The 18450-nt window shown below is 42.3% G+C and overlaps 1 protein-coding gene across 3 annotated transcripts in view; it reads left to right on the forward strand.

The window, feature by feature from the left end:
* The window catches only part of LOC140483173 (parkin coregulated gene protein homolog), a 354639-nt gene that overhangs the window by 228746 nt on the left and 107443 nt on the right, over nucleotides 1–18450 (forward strand). For all 3 annotated transcript variants that reach the window (XM_072581210.1, XM_072581211.1, XM_072581209.1), the window contains one exon: nucleotides 7857–8006. In XM_072581210.1, coding sequence (XP_072437311.1) covers nucleotides 7857–8006 — 150 coding nt within the window. The remainder of the gene's footprint in view (nucleotides 1–7856; nucleotides 8007–18450) is intronic.

Here is an 18450-nt window from a genome sequence, read left to right on the forward strand (position 1 = left end):
TGCCTATTTACCCTATCCATGTCCCTCATAATTTTGTAAACCTCTACAAGGTCACCCCTCAGCCTCCGACGCTCCAGGGAAATAGCCCCAGCCTGTTCAGCCTCTCCCAATAGCTCAAATCCTCCAACCCTGGCAACATCCTTATAAATCCTTTTTTGAACCCTTTCAAGTTTCACAACATCTTTCCGATATGAAGGAGACCAGAATTGCACATATTCCAACAGTGGCCTAACCAATATCCTGTACAGCCGCAATATGACCCCCCAACTCAATACTCTGACCAATAAAGGAAAGCATACCAAATGCCTTCTTCACTATCCTATCTACCTGCGACTCCACTTTCAAGGAGCTATGAACCTGCACTCCAAGGCCTCTTTGTTCAGCAACACTCCCTAGGATCTTACCATTCTGTGTATAAGTCCTGCTAAGATTTGCTTTCCCAAAATGCAGCACCTCGCATTTATCTGAATTAAACTCCATCTGCCACTTCTCAGCCCATTGGTCCATCTGGTCCAGATCCTGTTGTAATCTGAGGTAACCCTCTTCGCTGTCCACTACACCTCCAATTTTGGTGTCATCTGCAAACTTACTAACTGTACCTCTTATGCTTGCATCCAAATCATTTATGTAAATGACAAAAAGTAAAGGGCCCAGCACTGATCCTTATGGCACTCCACTGGTCACAGGCCTCCACCTGTGAAAAACAACCCTCCACCACCACCCTCTGTCTTCTACCTTTGAGCCAGTTCTATATCCAAATGGCTAGTTCTCCCTGTATTCCATAAGATCTAACCTTGCTAATCAGTCTCCCATGGGGAACCTTGTCGGAGGCCTTACTGAAGTCCATATAGATCACATCTACTGCTCTGCCCTCATCAATCTTCTTTGTTGCTTCTTCAAAAAACTCAAACAAGTTTGTGAGACATGATTTCCCATGCACAAAGCCATGTTGACTATCCCGAATCAGTCCTTGCCTTTCCAAATACATGTACATCCTGTCTCTCAGGATTCCCTCCAACAACTTGCCCAGCACTGAGGTCAGGCTCACCGGTCTATAGTTCCCTGGCTTGTCTTTACTGCCCTTCTGAAACTGTGGCACCACGTTTGCCAATCTCCAGTCTTCCGGTACCTCACCTGTGACTATCGATATCTCAGCAAGAGGCCTAGCAATCACTTCTCTAGCTTCCCACAGAGTTCTCGGGCACCCCTGATCAGGTCCTGGGGATTTATCCACTTTTAACCATTTCAAGACATCCAGCACTTCCTGCTCTGTAATCTGGACATTTTGCAAGATGTCACCATCTATTTCCCTGCAGTCTATATCTTCCAGATCCTTTTCCACAGTAAATACTGATGCAAAATATTCATTTAGTATCTCCCCCATTTTCTGTGGCTCCACTCAAAGGCCGCCTTGCTGATCTTTGAGGGGCCCTATTCTCTCCCTAGTTACCCTTTTGTCCTTAATATATTTGTAAAAACTGTTTGGATTCTCCTTAATTCTATTTGCCAAAGTTATCTCATGTCCCCGTTTTGCCCTCCTGATTTCCCTCTTAAGTATACTCCTACTTTCTTTATACGCTTCTAAGGATTCACTCGATCTATCCTGTCTATACCTGACATATGCTTCCTTCTTCTTCTTAACCAAACCCTCAGTTTTTTTCGTCATGCAGCATTGCCGATACCGACCAGCCTTTCCTTTCACCCTGACAGAAATACGCTTTCTCTGGATTCTTGTTGTCTCATTTCTGAAGGCTTTCCATTTTCCAGCTGTCCCTGCGAACCTGCGAACATCTGCCTCCAATCAGCTTTCGAAAGTTTTTGCCGAATAATGTCAAAATTGGCCGTTCTCCAATTTAGAACTTCAACTAAGTACCTATTCAGATTTTCATGTTGAGAACTCTCAGCATCTAGGTTCTATTTGATGTGTGGTAGAGTATGAGAACTTGCATATGAATGAAGCAAGACTCAGTGTTATTGAGGGTGATAACAAGCAATAATCCATGTTACTGGGCATCTCGCTGCTCTGTAGTAAGAATATTATATTGACATGCAGAACTTTGTTGGAAATTGTCATATGTTGCTCCTGGAATCAAAAAAGGCCTTGTTTAATTTCTTATAAGATTGTTGTGGTTCTGTTCGCCGAGCTGGGAATTTGCCTTGCAAACGTTTCGTCCGCTGTCTAGGTGACATCCTGAGTGCTTGGGAGCCTCCTGTGAAGCGCTTCTGTGGTGTTTCCTCCGGCATTTATAGTGGCCTGTCTCTGCTGCTTCCGGTTGTCAGTTCCAGCTGTTCACTGTAGTGGCCGGTATATTGGGTCCAGGTTGATGTGTTTGTTGATAGAGTCTGTGGATGAGTGCTATGGCACTACAGCGGACAGCTGGAACTGACAACCGGAAGCAGCAGAGACAGGCCACTATAAATGCTGGAGGAAACAGCACAGAAGCGCTTCACAGGAGGCTCCCAAGCACTGAGGATGTCACCTGGACAGGGGACGAAACGTTTGAAAGACAAATTCCCAGCTCGGCGAACAGAACCACAACAACGAGCACCCGAGCTACAAATCTTCTCCCAAACTTCTTAGAAGATTCTCCCAGATTTCTCACCAGAACCTACGTCACTCAGGGATTTATAAGATTCTGGTCTCAGATTTCCAATTTTTAATTCTTCTAAACAGCCCTGTCATGAGTAATCACAAATATAAGTCCTCATATTCACAGTCTATGACTGTTACGGACTTGCATCACCCCTTGTAATATTGCCAGAGGGTGGGCAACCCTATTTGGAGTTGAATCTTAATGTTCCTAAATCTAACTGTCTGTCGTCTGTCTGTCTGTCTATCTATCTGTCTGTCTGTCTATCTATCTATTATCTATCTATCTATCGATCGATCTATCTACTTTCACATATATTTTGTTACATAATATGTGAAAAGTGTTGCCATTCTCCTGTTTCATCTTAAAATAGAGAAAAATAAACCAAAACATAGAACACAAGGGCCAGAAAAATAAAGAAATAGTGTTCAACTTTACCATCTTTCTTGTGAAGAGCTCTGCCATGGGTCATGGGCCTGGTGGACTGCCATTAGTCCCCTTCACTTTGCTGCTGGAACAAGAGTTGCCACTCATGAGTGCCATCTCACCTTCACCAATGACTCCACCACCATGAGTCCTCACTGAACCCCACCAATGCAGCCACCACTGATGCCGGCAGGTACTGTACTGACCCAAACTCAACTCCACTGCTGCCATGAGTCTGCTTCGGGTCCACTTCGCCAGTGCAGTCGCTGCTGATGCTATTGGGTCTCTACTCCTGCCTTCGTGCATTTGCACTGACCTCAGATGCCACTGGGAACCCAAACTTGCCTCTGCCGCAGCAGGCACGAGTCAGTGCTCAGACCACCTCATTAATGCAGAAGATAGTGGGTTCACTTTGAATCTGTGTTGGGCCCACTTACCGACAGCCACAAGTTCACACAGGACTCACTCTTGGCTGCCTATCGTGTTGCTGCAACTGAGCTCTTCAACAAGAGGTAAGTAAAAGAAAAGAAAGAAAAATGAGAAAAGAGAAAAGAAAAGAAACAAAAATAAAAAACAAACAGAGCGGACGAGCCCTGGGCTCAGCAGCCCTACTCTGCCACCATCTCACTGGAAGATGAATATCATATTTCATCTTTTTTCTCTGTTCTCATTAGTCTGTGCACCAATTTCATCCATGACTCAAAATAACCAAACTTATCACTCATTTGGTGCCCACACTTTCTTTGCTGTCTTTGTCTAATTACATATCAATGTGCATATTTCTGATTCTCTTTTCTAATCCTCTGTATCTTTTGCTGTCTCATGTTGCTTTTGCTTGGTTCTTAACTATTTCTATGAATATTTTTCAGTTCTATATCTATAATTGCAGCTGAGATTCACCTTTGTATCTCTTTGCCATGTTATTTTCTATGCGTCTGTACTTCTTTTTTAATTTGCTTGAAGGGCCCACTGTGGCCTGTCTGCACAACCAGAGCCACTCCAAAGGTTGAAGAAGCCAGAGATAAATGTTGACCTTTTCTCTCATCATGTCAGAAGTAACAAGACTTACTCATCTGTGCCCACAAATAAGATCCCAAAACCCTGACAAAACCTCCTTGTGTCATTCACTTTCTGGTTGGGAGCTGCCTCCAGGCCACCTAACTGCCAGTAGTCTGTCAACCATTTACCCTTCAAAATCTGACATGCTTGCATATGTGGGAAAAAGCAAAATCTGCAGGGAGGAGGAATGGGCTGACCAGGGTACTTTGGTTTAAAACACCTTTCAAGTAGGGAGAGTATAAAGGAATGTTATGCTATTAGGAGAGAGTTGGCAGCTGTGACAATCGGTATGATTGCCCACATAGGAAATTCTGTGTCACTAGTCATGAGTTCTGTGGCTCTTGCATGGTTGATGAGCCTGATCCTCAAGCAAAATCTCTAACCATACATTTGGCATGTGTTTTCAGGAGGTGGAAGTGGTCTTTAGCCTTAAGATCATTGACATTCCTTTCTCCAATGCCTATCCCATACTTTCTCTTGCCAATAGATGTTCTCAAGAAAATGTGTTCCTTCTTAAAGAAGTTTCCTCCAAGTCCATTTCTTCTGAACAAGGGTTTCCCATACATTGACATCTATGATGCATTTCTCAAAGGAAGCCTTCAGAGAGACTTTGAAATGCTTCCTTTGTCCTGTCATTTGAGTGCCTTCATTTCACAGGATGAAGAAGATTTGTTTTGGCAATCATAAGTCAGGCATCCTAAGAAATGGCCAGCCCAGTAGAGTTGGCTTCTGATGATCATGGCCTCGATGCTGGTGCAATTAGCTGCTTCAAGGATGCTAATGTTAGTACACCTGTCCTCTTAGCTGGTGGAGAATCTGTCTCAAGCAGCATTGATAGTATTTCTCAAGAGTCTTGAGGTAGTGTCTACATATAGTCCAAGTTTCAGAGCCATGTAGAAGAGTTGAAAGAATAACTGCCTTTTACACAAGGATTTGGTATCAGCATGGATGATGTAATTTATCTGAGACACTCATCTTTAAGTGTCCAAAGGTGGTATTCGCAGACTGAATGCAATAATTGCATGGTCAGTGGAATTGACACTATTTTGTGCAGCCGAGAGCATAACTCCATAGGGCTTTGTTGCCTGTCTAGCAACAAGGATTGGGCCATCAGTTCAGGCTGTACAAGAACTTGGAATGGGGAGAGGAGGATCCTGTTGTCATGATGCATGTAAATACCAACAACACAGGCAGGACCAGGAAAAAGGATTTGTTGAGTGAAAGGAAAAGATCCTCAATGGTAATAAACCTGAGCCACATGCCAATTGACAGAGAGTGCATAAGATTAGTAGAATGAATATGTGACTCAAATACAATGTAAGAGAGGTGAGTTCTGGTTCATAGAGCACTGGCATCAGTAATGGGGAAAGAAGCAGTTATACTGTTGGGATAGTCTAAACTGGGCAAGGGCCAGTGTTCAAGTAACCCATAGAATCCCTATAGTGTGGAAGCATGGAAACAGACCCTTTGGTCCAACCCGTCCATGCCGACCAGATATTCAAACCCAATCTAGTCCCACCTGCCAGCATCCGGCCCATATCCCTCACAGTGAGGCACAGTGGTTAGCACTGCTGCCTCATAGTGCCAGAGACCTGGGTTCAATTCCCGCCTCAGGCAACTGTCTGTGTGGAATTTACATATTCTTCCCGTGTCTGCGTGGGTTTCCTCCGGGTGCTCTGGTTTCCTCCCACAATCCAAAAATGTGCAGGTCAGGTTAATTGGCCATGCTAAATTGCCCATTGTGTTAGGTGAAGGGGAATGGGTCTGGGTGGGTTGCTCTTCGGAGGGTCGGTGTGGGCTTGTTGGGCCGAAGGGCCTGTTTCCACACTGTAAGTAATCTAATCTCATCTCATCTCAAACCCTTCCTATTCATATGCTCATCCAGATGCCTTTTAAGTGTTGCAATTGTACCAGCCTCCACCACTTCCTCTGGCAGCTCATTCCATACACGTACCATCCTCTGTGTGAAAAGGTTGCCCATAGGTCACTTTTATATCTTTCCCCTCTCACCCTAAACCTATGCCCTCTAGTTCTGGACTCCCCGACCCCAGGGAAAATACTTTGTCTATTTATCCTATCCATGCCCCTCATAATTTTGTAAACCTCTATAAGGTCACCCCTCAGCCTCTGATGCTTCAAGGAAAACAGCCCCAGCCTGTTCAGCCTCTCCCTATAGCTCAGATCCTCTAACCCTGGCAATATCCTTGTAAATCTTTTCTGAATCCTTTCAAGTTTCACAACATCTATCCAGCGGGAGTGTTCTGCAGGCCTCAACAGAAGAAGATTTCACATAATTCTTTGGCAGCATTGTATACAAGTCTTCAATCTGACTGAAAAGAACATGTTTAGGCTGGCCTCAGTTAAATTGATGGTATTGCACTCAATTTGCATAAATTCATGAGGCCTTTTTTGTTTAGGTGGGTGTTTCATCTGTCTTTAGCACCTTGTAAATTAAGATCCATAACATTGAGAAATGCCCAAATTATTAGTCGGGCAAAAATGTCTTTTTTTTAAATTACCCAAATACCCAGTTTCTATTGGGAAGATAGGGTAAAAATAAACCCTAGTGTTTTGAATTTTGCATATAAAATTTCACAAGATTTTTTAAATCTTTCAATGAGCAAAATTATTTTACTTCTTTAAATAAAATGATAATGTATTGACAGATTTTATGATACTGTGTATTTCTTTACAAACAATACGAGAAAACTTTAAATTATGGATACTTCCTTCAAACACCATCCAGTACAGTTTGTTACAAGTAAGTTACTGTTTTATTCATGGTTTCATCACTGAGATTATTGGAAAGGTCAGTAACCTATTGTACCAGCAATAATCAAAGGAGTGTTTTTCAAATGTATACAGAAATGCAGCAATTTGTAACAAAATCCATTGTTTCAAAATTTAATGTATCTTTTGTAATACTGGTGTTTATATGTTTTGACGTCTTAAATGACAGCGTTGTTCACTGTATCAAGTATTTGTTCAAAGATTAATCAGAATGTCTCTATGTAAGCTGTTCTCAAGCGATGGAATTCAGGGGGAGGGCTGGATCTGGAGGTGTTACTTACAGAAAGACATTATACTTACCTTTAAACATAGCCAACTTGTTACCAAAACAAAAGGTCATTTGGTCTATTATTCACAAAAGTGAGATTATTGTCAAACAAAGGCAACAGAAGATGTCTCATAAAGGCAAACAGTACAAAAGAGAATAATCCATGTGTTGCCACACAGATATCTTAGGAGGCGATACAAAAACTAGTTTGCATGTTAATGTGTTTGTTCATCATTAATGGGGGCGTACAGAATTACTTGCAAACATTTGCCTCTTTGTCCAAAAATGATGATTTCCAGAATTTATTCATTGAGCTGCCTTCAATGATTTCTTAGTTATAAGTTCAAAACATAGATGCCCAATTGTTTGATGAGGGAGTATCTGTTGTTGTGGAACATTGCACATTAGCACAGTTCCACTGGCCCTATGGTACATGCTGTGTTTTGGATGAAGCAGTGAGCAGTCTGCAAAATGAATAAATGAACTGTATTCTTGGGGGTTAGTGAGAAGTCAGTGCAAATTGTGGGAACAAGTAACAGTCAGGACAAGGCAGTGTTTTATAACATTAATGCTGCAATCCATCTTTGGAATTTTTCAGAGCTCTGCTAATAAAGACCTACTTGCAATACTCAGCAGAGAATCATTTAATTAAATTTATCCATTAAAGTTTCCTTTTCACAGAAAGCCATCATTCTCCTCTGTCTCCTCTTCTGTCCTTGCAGATGCGCTCAACACTCGGAACAAGCAAATCATTTGCACCACATTGAAAGTGCTCCAGCACCTGGTTGTGTCAGCTGATATGGTGGGTGAAGCCCTGGTACCTTATTACCGTCAAATCCTCCCCGTCTTGAATATCTTCAAGAATGTAAATGGTAAGTCATCAGGGAGATATTACACCTTGCCTTTTTCTCTCCTTTTAGTGGTATCCTGAAAGGAAATATGTAAGGAAGTATTTTTTGTGATAATGATGATTAAAATCTATTACCTGAACATATCCACAACCATGTGAAACACAAGTAGCTGCTGTGGACGAATCTACACAATGCAGGACTGGGTAACCAACATAGCAAATAAATTAAATAAAAGACCCAATTTTAATTTTGCATGCTCAGCAAAGTAGAGTAGGATTAGGATGGATGGACATTTCCAACACTTTCCTACCCACATTACTACCACATAGTACGTTAATGACTAACATTGGATGATTCATGCCACAAACAGAGCAAGGAAGTGCAACAACTGTAAATTTTTGTTCAATCTTTCCATTTTTAGATTCTTTCTAAGCTACTTCTTATTCACAATTATTCCTTTTGTTTCCCTTTTAAATTAAGTTTAATTGTTTAGTTAGGGATCACAATCTTTCCTGATCATGAAGTAATCATGCTTACAGAATCATACCTTACAAATAATGTCCCAGACAACACCGTCACTGTCCCTGAATATGACCTGTTCACCAGCAGGACAGACACTTCTGAAGTGGCAGGACAGTGGTAAACAGGCAGAAGAGAGTTGGCTTGGGAGTCTGAACTTTTGAGGCAAAAGTGAGGACTATAGATGCTGGAAATCAGAGTCTATATTAGAGTGGTGCTGGAAAAGCACAGCAGGTCAGGCAACATCCAAGGAGCAGGAACATCAATGTTTCAGGCAAAAGCCCTTCATCATCCTGATGTCATGCCTTCAGATTGAAAGTGGGCAAGAAAACCCGCTAGTTACCACCTACTTCCACTAAGGAATCCTTATGCCTCCAAGTTGAACAACACTTGGAGGAAGCACTTAGGATGGCAAGGATGCAAAATGTGCTCTGGTTGGGATATTTCAATGGCCACCACCAAGAGTGACTTGGTAGCAGCACAACTGATCAAGCTGGTCGGCCTAAAGGACATATCTGCTAGACTGGGTCTGCAGTCACAGTGAGGGAACTAACAAGAGGGAATAATATACTTGACCTCACCCTCACTCTTCCAGCTGCGGATGCATCTGTCCATGACAGTATCGATAAGAGTGGCTACTGCACAATCATTATCAAGAGGAAGTCCCACCTTCACATTGAGAATACTCTCCTGTCTGTTGTGTGACACTATAAGTGTATTTAAGTAATTGTTTGACTTTTGATTCTTCTTACTAACGTGCATGACTTCACACTTTTCTATATTGAATTCCACCTGCCAAGTTTTTACTCACTTACTCAAACTTATCTTCTTGTAACAAAAACAGAATTTGCTGAAAAAGCTCAGCCGGTCTGGCAGCACTGTGAAGAGAAATCAGAGTTAACATTTCAGGTCCAGTGACCCTTCCTTAGAACTACCATCAGTTTCACTACCATTATAATTAAAAATCTTAGAGTAAAGGATCCCGTAGGGAAGGTGATCTGGTCCTGGTGGACTGGACAGGAAGACTAAAATGGTGGAACAATTTATCAACAATGGCAGATGTTTAAGGAGATATTCAATTTCTCCCAAAATATTCCAAGGAGGGGAAAGATTGTCACGGGGGGGGGGGAAATATTTGTGGCTAAGCAAGGAAGTTAGAGATAACAAAGAGTCGGTGTTGGGTCCACTGCTACTCATCATTTTTATAAATGACCTGGATGAGGGCTTAGAAGGGTGGGTTAGTAAATTTGCGGACGACACTAAGGTCGGTGGAGTTGTGGATAGTGACGAAGGATGTAGTAGGTTGCAGAGAGACATAGATGGGATGCAGAGCAGGGCTGAGAGGTGGCAAATGGAGTTTAATGTGGACAAGTGTGAGGTGATACACTTTGGACAGAGTAATCAGAATGCAAAGTACTGGGCTAATGGTAGGATTCTTGGGAGTGCAGATGAGTAGAGAGATCTCGGTGTCCATGTACACAGATCCCTGAAAGTTGCCACCTGGGTTGACAGGGTTGTTAAAAAGGCAAACAGTGTTTTGGTCTTTATTAATAGAGGGATTGAGTTCCGGAACCAGGAAGTTATGCTGCAGCTGTACAAAGCTCTGGTACAGTTCTGGTCACCGCATTACACCGCATTACAAGCAGGATGTGGAAACTTTGGCAAGGGTGCAGAGGAGATTTACTAGGATGTTGCCTGGTATGGAAGGAATGTCTTACGAGGAAAGGTTGAGGGACTTGAGGCTGTTCTCGTTAGAGAGAAGAAGGTTGAGAGGTGACTTAATACAGACATACAAGATAATCAGATGGTTAGATAGGGTGGACAGGGAGAGCCTTTTTCCAAGTATGGGGACGGCAAACATGAGGGGACACAACTTTAAAGTGACGTGAGATAGGTATAAGATAAATGTCAGAGGTAGTTTACTCAGAGAGTAGTAAGGGTATGGAATGCTTTGCCTGTAACAGTAGTAGATTCGCCAAGTTTAAGTGCATTTAAGTAGTCATTGGACAGGCATATGGACGTACATGGAATAGTGTAGGTGGGATGGGCTTCAGATTAGTATGACAGGGCAGCGCAACATCGAGGGCCAAAGGGCCTGTACTGCGCTGTAATGTTCTATATTCTATGTTCTATCTCAGACACCAATGGCAAATGCAATGACTTTATCGGTAATACAAGATTATTCTTTATCTTTTTTTTAAATCTCAACTCTCACTCCTCCTTTTGATCTGTTGAGATACAGTTTCATCTGCATTGCATAGCCTTCCAACTAAGTGACCTTTCTTCAGATTGGTGTTTGCAGCATTACGGTTATTCAGATCTATGCAAATTTGAGACAGAACTCTGCCATGTTTCCCATTTCATTATACCTCAATATCAGCATGCATTGGCAGAAATGATGTTAAAATTGGCTCCAGTTTTAGTGTCTGCAAAAATATTACAAACGTATTTCTAGTATCTCTAGTTAATGTTCTCAATACAACAATATTGTTTCATATTGCAGTGCTATGTAACTGAATGTACTTTTATCAACTTCAGGAATACCTCATGTGTTTTGCACTACAGTGTGGATCATTTGGTGTGGATCATTCACACATGCAGGAGATTTTGCATTTGTTTTATTTTCATTTCGATTCAAAACAATTTTCAAAAGTTTTAATCAATGTCAATTGCACCTCACCATTTATCTAAGCTCCAAAACATTTTCTGAAATTACAAGCTTCTTAATAGTTTGACATGAACTAGTAGGCTATGTGAAGAGTATATCACAAAGCTACAAACTGTCAATAAAGACTGAAATGATTTTTTGCCTCCAAAATAATAAGTGATACAGGAACATCTTGAAGCTAACACAACCCTACCTTTTATGACATAACAATCTGCAAAGAGTCTGCATTACAAGACACAGTGTTGAAATAGTTAAGAGCATTTGCCCATTGAGCAGTGTTTGATATCTTTTCAAATCTGTCAGGATACCGTCATCTTCACAATGACTATCGTACTTTTAATGCAAATGTACCTCACTGGGGGTCATGATGCACACTTTGACAATGTCTGGATTAGGAGCAGTAGAAATTTTAATGAGCTGAAGTTTATTGAGGACAGCAATGTATGAATAGGAATTTCAGCCAGGTGATACACTGGTAAATGATGTTACTGAGCTTGAAGTTAGTACTCTTACTATTAGAAAGGATTTAGTTTTGAAAGTTTAGCTTGTGGTCCAATAAAATTTTGACTAGTCTAATCCAACTTGATTAGTGGTGCTGGAAGAGCACAGCAGTTCAGGCAGCATCCAACGAGCAGCGAAATCAACGTTTCGGGCAAAAGCCCTTCATCAGGAATGAAGGGCTTTTGCCCGAAACGTTGATTTCGCTGCTCGTTGGATGCTGCCTGAACTGCTGTGCTCTTCCAGCACCACTAATCCAGTATTTGATTTTCAGCATCTGCAGTCATTGTTTTTACCTAATCCAACTTGAGACAGGCTGCTGGATTGAGCAATGTAAGTGATGAAAGGGAAAAGTTTTGATGGCAAGGTGATGATCTCAGTTGATCCAATGCTTGTGGATCCAATGCTTGTGGAGGAAACTGTCTCTTGTCCAACACTGATGTTGGACAAACAGCCTGACCGTAGAGATAATGGTGATGTAAGGAGAGTTTGCAGAGGGATATAGCTGGCTATTTCTTCCATGGAATTAAGGCATTGCTGACAAAGCCAGCATTTATTGCCCATCCCTTATTGTCCTTGAGAAGCTGGTGGTGAGCATCCTCCTTAAATCAGTTCAGTCCATGTGGTGTAGTAAGTATTACACAGGATTGTAAGGGACCGAGTTCTGGGATTTTTACACAACAACACTGAGAAACAACAAAATAGTTCCAATGTAGTGATTTGAAAGGCAATTTGCAGGTGGTGCTGTTCCAATGGTTCTGCTTCCTTGGTGGTAGAGGTCATAGGTTTGGAAAGTAATATCAAAGGAACCTTGATAAGTTGCTGAGTGAATCTTTTATTGAGCATACACTGTTGCCAATGTGCGTGGGTGGTGGAGGGAATATTTAGGTTGGTGAATGGGGTGCCACTTAAGCAGACTGTTTCTTCCCTGCATGGTGTCAAGCTTCATAAGTATTTTTGTCATCCAGACAAATGGACACTATTTCATCCCAAATTTGAGCCTTGAAATTTGTGGCTTTTCAAAATCGGAAGTTGGGTTGCTTACCTCAGAATTTCCAGCCTCTAACTGCTTTTGTAGACAAATTTATTTATAAACCTGCTCCAGTTCAGCTTCAGATCAATGGTAGGCTAAATTAATAGTACGGATTTCAGTGATGGTAATGACAGGTTGGATTATGTCCTGTTAGAAATGGTTATTGCTGTCATTTGTGTTGGCATTATTGTTACTTGCGACTTATCAGCCCAAGTCTGAACGTTTTCCAGGTCTTATCATGGATTGTCAAGGATGGCCTCAGTATCTGAGGAATAATGAAATGTGCAAGACTTTGTGCATTCTTTCGACAACATCCCCACTTCAACCTTATAATGGAAGACCTTGAAACTACTTATCTGAGTTCAACCTTTTTGGCTATATTTGCAAAGAGGCTATAAAATGTCAGGAGCCAAGTAGCACTGATGGAACCCAAACTCAGCAATAGAGAGCAGCTTATTGCTATGCACGTATTGCTTGACTACACTGTTGATGACAACATCCATCACTTTGCTAATGATTAAAGGAATACTAATGGAACTGTAATTGACTTAAATTTGTCTTGTTTCTTATGTGCAGAAAATACCTAAGCAAATTCCATATGTACTACACAAGAACAACTTGGTCAGGATCATGGTTAATTCTGCACCACAAAATTTCTTTCAAGGTGTTGTCAAGGCCCATAGTCTTTATAGTTTTTTAAAATTATCAAATGCAGTGCATAGAAATGGCTGAGTAGCTGTGATGTCTGAGAACTCAGGAGGAGGCTAAAGTAGACCATCCACTTGACATTTCTGGCTGAAAATTGTTACAAATGCTTCAACCTTGTCTTTTACATTGGTGTGATGAGCTCCCCCCTCATTAAGGATGGAGCTATATTTGAAGCTTTCTCTTCTTGTTAGTTTTTTTTTAATCGTCCATGAGCATTCATAACTAGATATTACGGGCCTGCAAAGTTTAGATCTAATCCAAAGCTTGTAGTCATTTAACTCTGGCTATGACACCCTGCTTTTGTATTTACATTTAAGTGCTCCTGTGTTGTAGGTCCACCTAATTTTTAGATATGCCTGGTGGTGCACCTTGCAGGTTTGCCTGCACTCTTCACTGAACCACTGTTGATCCTTTGGCTTGATGATAATGGGGGTTATGCTGGACCATTAGGTTACAGATTGTGGATATGTCCCATTACACCTCATGGAAACACAGTTTTGAGCTGCTGGATCTACTTAGCATAATGGTAGATGGGACTTCATCTTCACAAGGACAATGTGGTGGTCATTCCTACCTATATTGCTATAGATTGATGGACCTGATGCAAGCCAAGACCAGCAAATATGTTGTTCAGGATTTCATCAGCTTGGTCAAGTGGTGGTGCTACCAAGCCATTCTTTGCTGGTATACATAAAAGCCCATAGTACATAGCCCTGACTTCCTCCACATGACCTTCAATGTGGAGGAGGACTGCATGACTAGTTGAGGGACAGCAGTAAATGGTAATCAATAGGAAGTTCTTGCCCAAATTTGGCTTGATGCCATGAGATTTCGTGTCATCTAGAATCAGTGTTAGGTTTCCTACATCAACTTCTTTCTAAATGTGTACTACTGTACCACTACCTCTGGAGGGTCTATCTTGTTGGTCCAAAAGGGTAATAACCAGGGGTGGTAATGGTGGTATCTGGGACACTGGCTTTAAGGTATGAGTTAGTGAGTATGTCAAGCTTTTGCATAACAAATCAATGTCAATGGTTTATATCTCAATGAGGCAGATTATGGATAAAGAAGATGAGAAGATTAAGGAAACATTTTAGGAGATTCCAGAAGTAAGAGGGCAAGGACAAGAATAAAACCCTGTGCAGGAGATATTCTGGCTGTGATCAGGGAGATAAGAGTTATAAGAAATGGAGGTAGTCCCAATTTCATGTTGGCCAATGAGATAGGCTTAAGGAGTACCTCACAGGAGAGATGAAACAGTGAGGTGAAGTGGCAAATGGAGAGCAGATTCCAGAACTGATGGGTTCAGGTATCTGAAGCAGTTTCCAAAAATGAAGCAATGAAGATCAGGGATGGACATTAGATCATAATAGAGGAATGCTGAGATTTTGGAAAATGTAGACTGGAGAAAATTACAAAAAGTAACCGCAATGTATCAGGGATGAAGTTCAAATCATAGGCCCTTGCCTCTGGCCCATAGTTCATGACTTGAGCACAGTAGTCCCACCTATGACCTGAAAACAACAGACTCCCTAGAATCCTAGTTATTGGTTGCTCATGTATGCCCCTGTCCTGAGACCCATGATTGGAGGCTTTAAATCTAGGATAAGAAATTTAAAATCATTGGGTAGGATCTTATAGGGGTCTGAGCAATGTGGACCATGGCGAGATGTGTGGCAGAATTGAGCATTAAGTGCAGCAAGGCCTCTCTCACTGTTGAGATCACCTCACTCCTATTTTATGCTCTTCAGAAGAGACATGGCAAGGTTCTCACTAGGCAGCAGAAAGATGCCAATTTGCAATCATTGTTGCTTGTTAAACAGCTTTGTAACTACCAGAACTCATCGCATTAATATTCAGTCTTCCATTTTACCAAACATTTTCAGCTACTTCATCAATGATCTTCCTTCCATCATAAGGTCAAAAATGGAGCTGAAAACTAATAATTGCAAATGTTTAACACTGCAGTAAGACCTGGCAATATCTAGGCTTGGGTTGAGATATGGCAAATAATATTTGCACCACACAGATAACAGACAATGACCATCTCCAACAAAAAAAAACTAACCATTACCCCTTGAATTTCCCATGATCAACATTTTAGGGGTTACCATTGCCCAGAAACTGAACTGCACTAGCCATATAAATACAGTGGTTATGAGAACAGGTCAAAGGCTCGGAATCCTGCAGTGAGTAATTCACATTCTGACTCTCTGACTCTCCACCATCCACAAGGCACAAGTCAGGAGTGTGATAGAATACCCTTCACTTGCCTAGATGAATGTAGTTCCACTAACACACATGAAACTTGACACCATCCAGGATGCTGCCTGAACTGCTGTGCTCTTCCAGCACCACTAATCCAGTATTTGATTTTCAGCATCTGCAGTCATTGTTTTTACCTTGTTGATTTTAACCCTACTGCGAATCCTCTTGCAAGGATGCCTGCCTTGAAGAAGTTTTCCTCCTCTCTCTACAAGAATCTCAGGGAGTCCCTCTCCCACTGCAACTCCCAGGTCATTTCCTCTGCTCTGAAGCTCTTCAACCATGTTGTGAAACAAACTCGGTACCACAGCCACATTTGCTTACTTGTCCGACCTGCCTATCTTCTTTTCCACCTATCCACTCCACCCTCTCCTCCTTGACCTATCACCTTCATCTCCTCCCCCAGTCACCCATTGTACTCTATGCTACTCTCTCCCCACCCCCACCCTCCTCTAGCTTATCTCTCCATGCTTCAGGCTCACTGCCTTTATTCCTGATGAAGGGCTTTTGCCCGAAACGTTGATTTCGCTGCTCGTTGGATGCTGCCTGAACTGCTGTGCTCTTCCAGCACCACTAATCCAGTACCATCCAGGATAAGGCAGCCTGCTTGATTGGCGAGAGAACCACAAACATCCACCCCCTCCACCACTGACACTCTGTTGCAGCAGTGTGTACAATTTACAAGATTGACTGCAAAAACTTATCAAGGTTCCTTGGACAGCAGCTCCCAAATCCACAGGCATTTTCATGTGGAAGGACAAGAGCAGCAGATACATGTAACTGCCATGACCTTGAAAATATATTGCCATTCCATCAGCATTACTGGGTCAAAAGCCTGGAAATCCCTCCATAATTGCATTGTGTGTCTACCTACAACACATCAGCTGCAGTGATTCATGAAGGCAGCTCAGCAATGCCATATAAAGGGCAAATAAGGGTGGGAAATAAATGTCCTTCAATGCTGAACCTCTGGCTGCACTGTCAACAATCATTGAATTGCTGCAAAAAGTACACTATGCATTCAGGAGCACGCACCCCTCTCATAGACTGGATCAGGCTGCATTTCTGGGGTGTTCACTCATTGTCATAGCACCAGGTCATTTATGTCTTCCTTTTACTTTCACTGAATCCGAACCTTTCACTTTCTTGCCTTTTTCTTCTTTACTCCCTCAGTCATAGACATCAGACCTGTATTGCTGCTGTCTTACAATGCCACTTAGCACAGACACAAAGTCAGGAAACTTGTTATAGTTGTCAGCAGGCCTCAGTCAAGTCAAAGGCAAGACCTTTCATTCGGATTCCCAGCACAGCATGGCAAGGCCAGCCTTCAGTTCTAGTTCAGGCCCTACTTGGGGTACTCGGAGTCAGGATCATCCTCAAAAGGGTTGAGGAGCTGAATGATTAGATTACTTACAGTGTGGAAACAGGCCCTTCGGCCCAACAGGTCCACACCGACCCTCTGAAGAGCAAACCACCTTCACCTAATGCTACGGGCAATTTAACATGGCCAATTCACCTAACCTGCACATTTTTGGACTGTGGGAGGAGACTGGAGCACCCGGAGGAAACCCATGCAGACAGGGGGAGAATGTGCAAACACCACACAGACAGTTGCCTGAGGCTGGAATTGAACCTGGCTCTCTGGCGCTATGAGGTAGCAGTGCTAACCACTGTGCCACATAATAATGGGCATCACACCACCATTTTGGCTCTTATTTTGGTTTATTTTCTTCATATGATAAAAGACAGACAAGTATTATGGAAGTCAAAAGTAATTTATTACAGTTGTCACAAATGGGAAGGTGTCTTCAGCAAATGAATAGACAGCACAGAGGTTATACAGGGTAGTAGTGTTGGGGGGCGGGGGGCTGAAGACAAATGGAGAAGATGTTGTGGACAATGGTGAAAGTGGTAGAGCATGAACATTGGTGGGAGATACAGTGAGTGTGAGGTATCAGACAGAAGATGATGGCACTTACCCTGGAGATGTGGAGAATGGTATTGACCTTCCTTCTGCAGTGTTGAGCATTCCTCCAGACGACTGAGAATGCTATAATACAGGGCCAAGCTGGCATGGTCTAATATGAAGTACTGTATTCTACTGCTGGTCCTGGAGGAAGAGGACCCCCCTCCCCACTCATTCAACAGGATCTTCAGGTTCTGGCTTGCAAAAGGGCACAAATTTCCCCTGTGCGCCATGCCCAAGGCAAACATCAGGAACCATGCAAGGCAGCTCTTAATTGACAGTATTTGTCCAGTGTTCAACAGCCTTTAGAGAATGCATAGGTACAAGGGAAATTGGTGAATTCCAGGATATCCGATGAGTGTCAAGTGAAATGGCTCCACAGAGGCTGGTATCCATCACCAAGTTCCTTTATTTACACAGGAACAGCCCTTGTCTTTAGTACTGCCTCTTTCAGAGTCAACTACCAGAGTGTCAGCATTTCTGAAACTTCCCTTTTTATATGTCAGTGAGGGCACCCTTATTGGACCAGATTAACGGCCTCAATCAGGAAACCCATATTCTATGAAGTCCAACTGACTGACCTCATTACAATCATTACATGTCTCCCCTTCTGAGTCCTAGGATATAGGCTTGTCATTTTTCTTTGAGAGGTTCCTGTGGTGTTTTACTACTGGGTCAGGTTCCCCCACTCAGTTTCCATTCTGGGCAGCGTGCAATGCACGGAAGCTCACCTCTTGTACTAGGAATGCCTCACTACAATTTCAATCTCATCTTCCAGGAGCAAAAGTGTTAAGGTGGCTACCTCCAT

This window comes from Chiloscyllium punctatum, chromosome 11 (assembly GCF_047496795.1).
Source record: "Chiloscyllium punctatum isolate Juve2018m chromosome 11, sChiPun1.3, whole genome shotgun sequence".
In the NCBI taxonomy this organism is placed as follows: domain Eukaryota; kingdom Metazoa; phylum Chordata; class Chondrichthyes; order Orectolobiformes; family Hemiscylliidae; genus Chiloscyllium; species Chiloscyllium punctatum.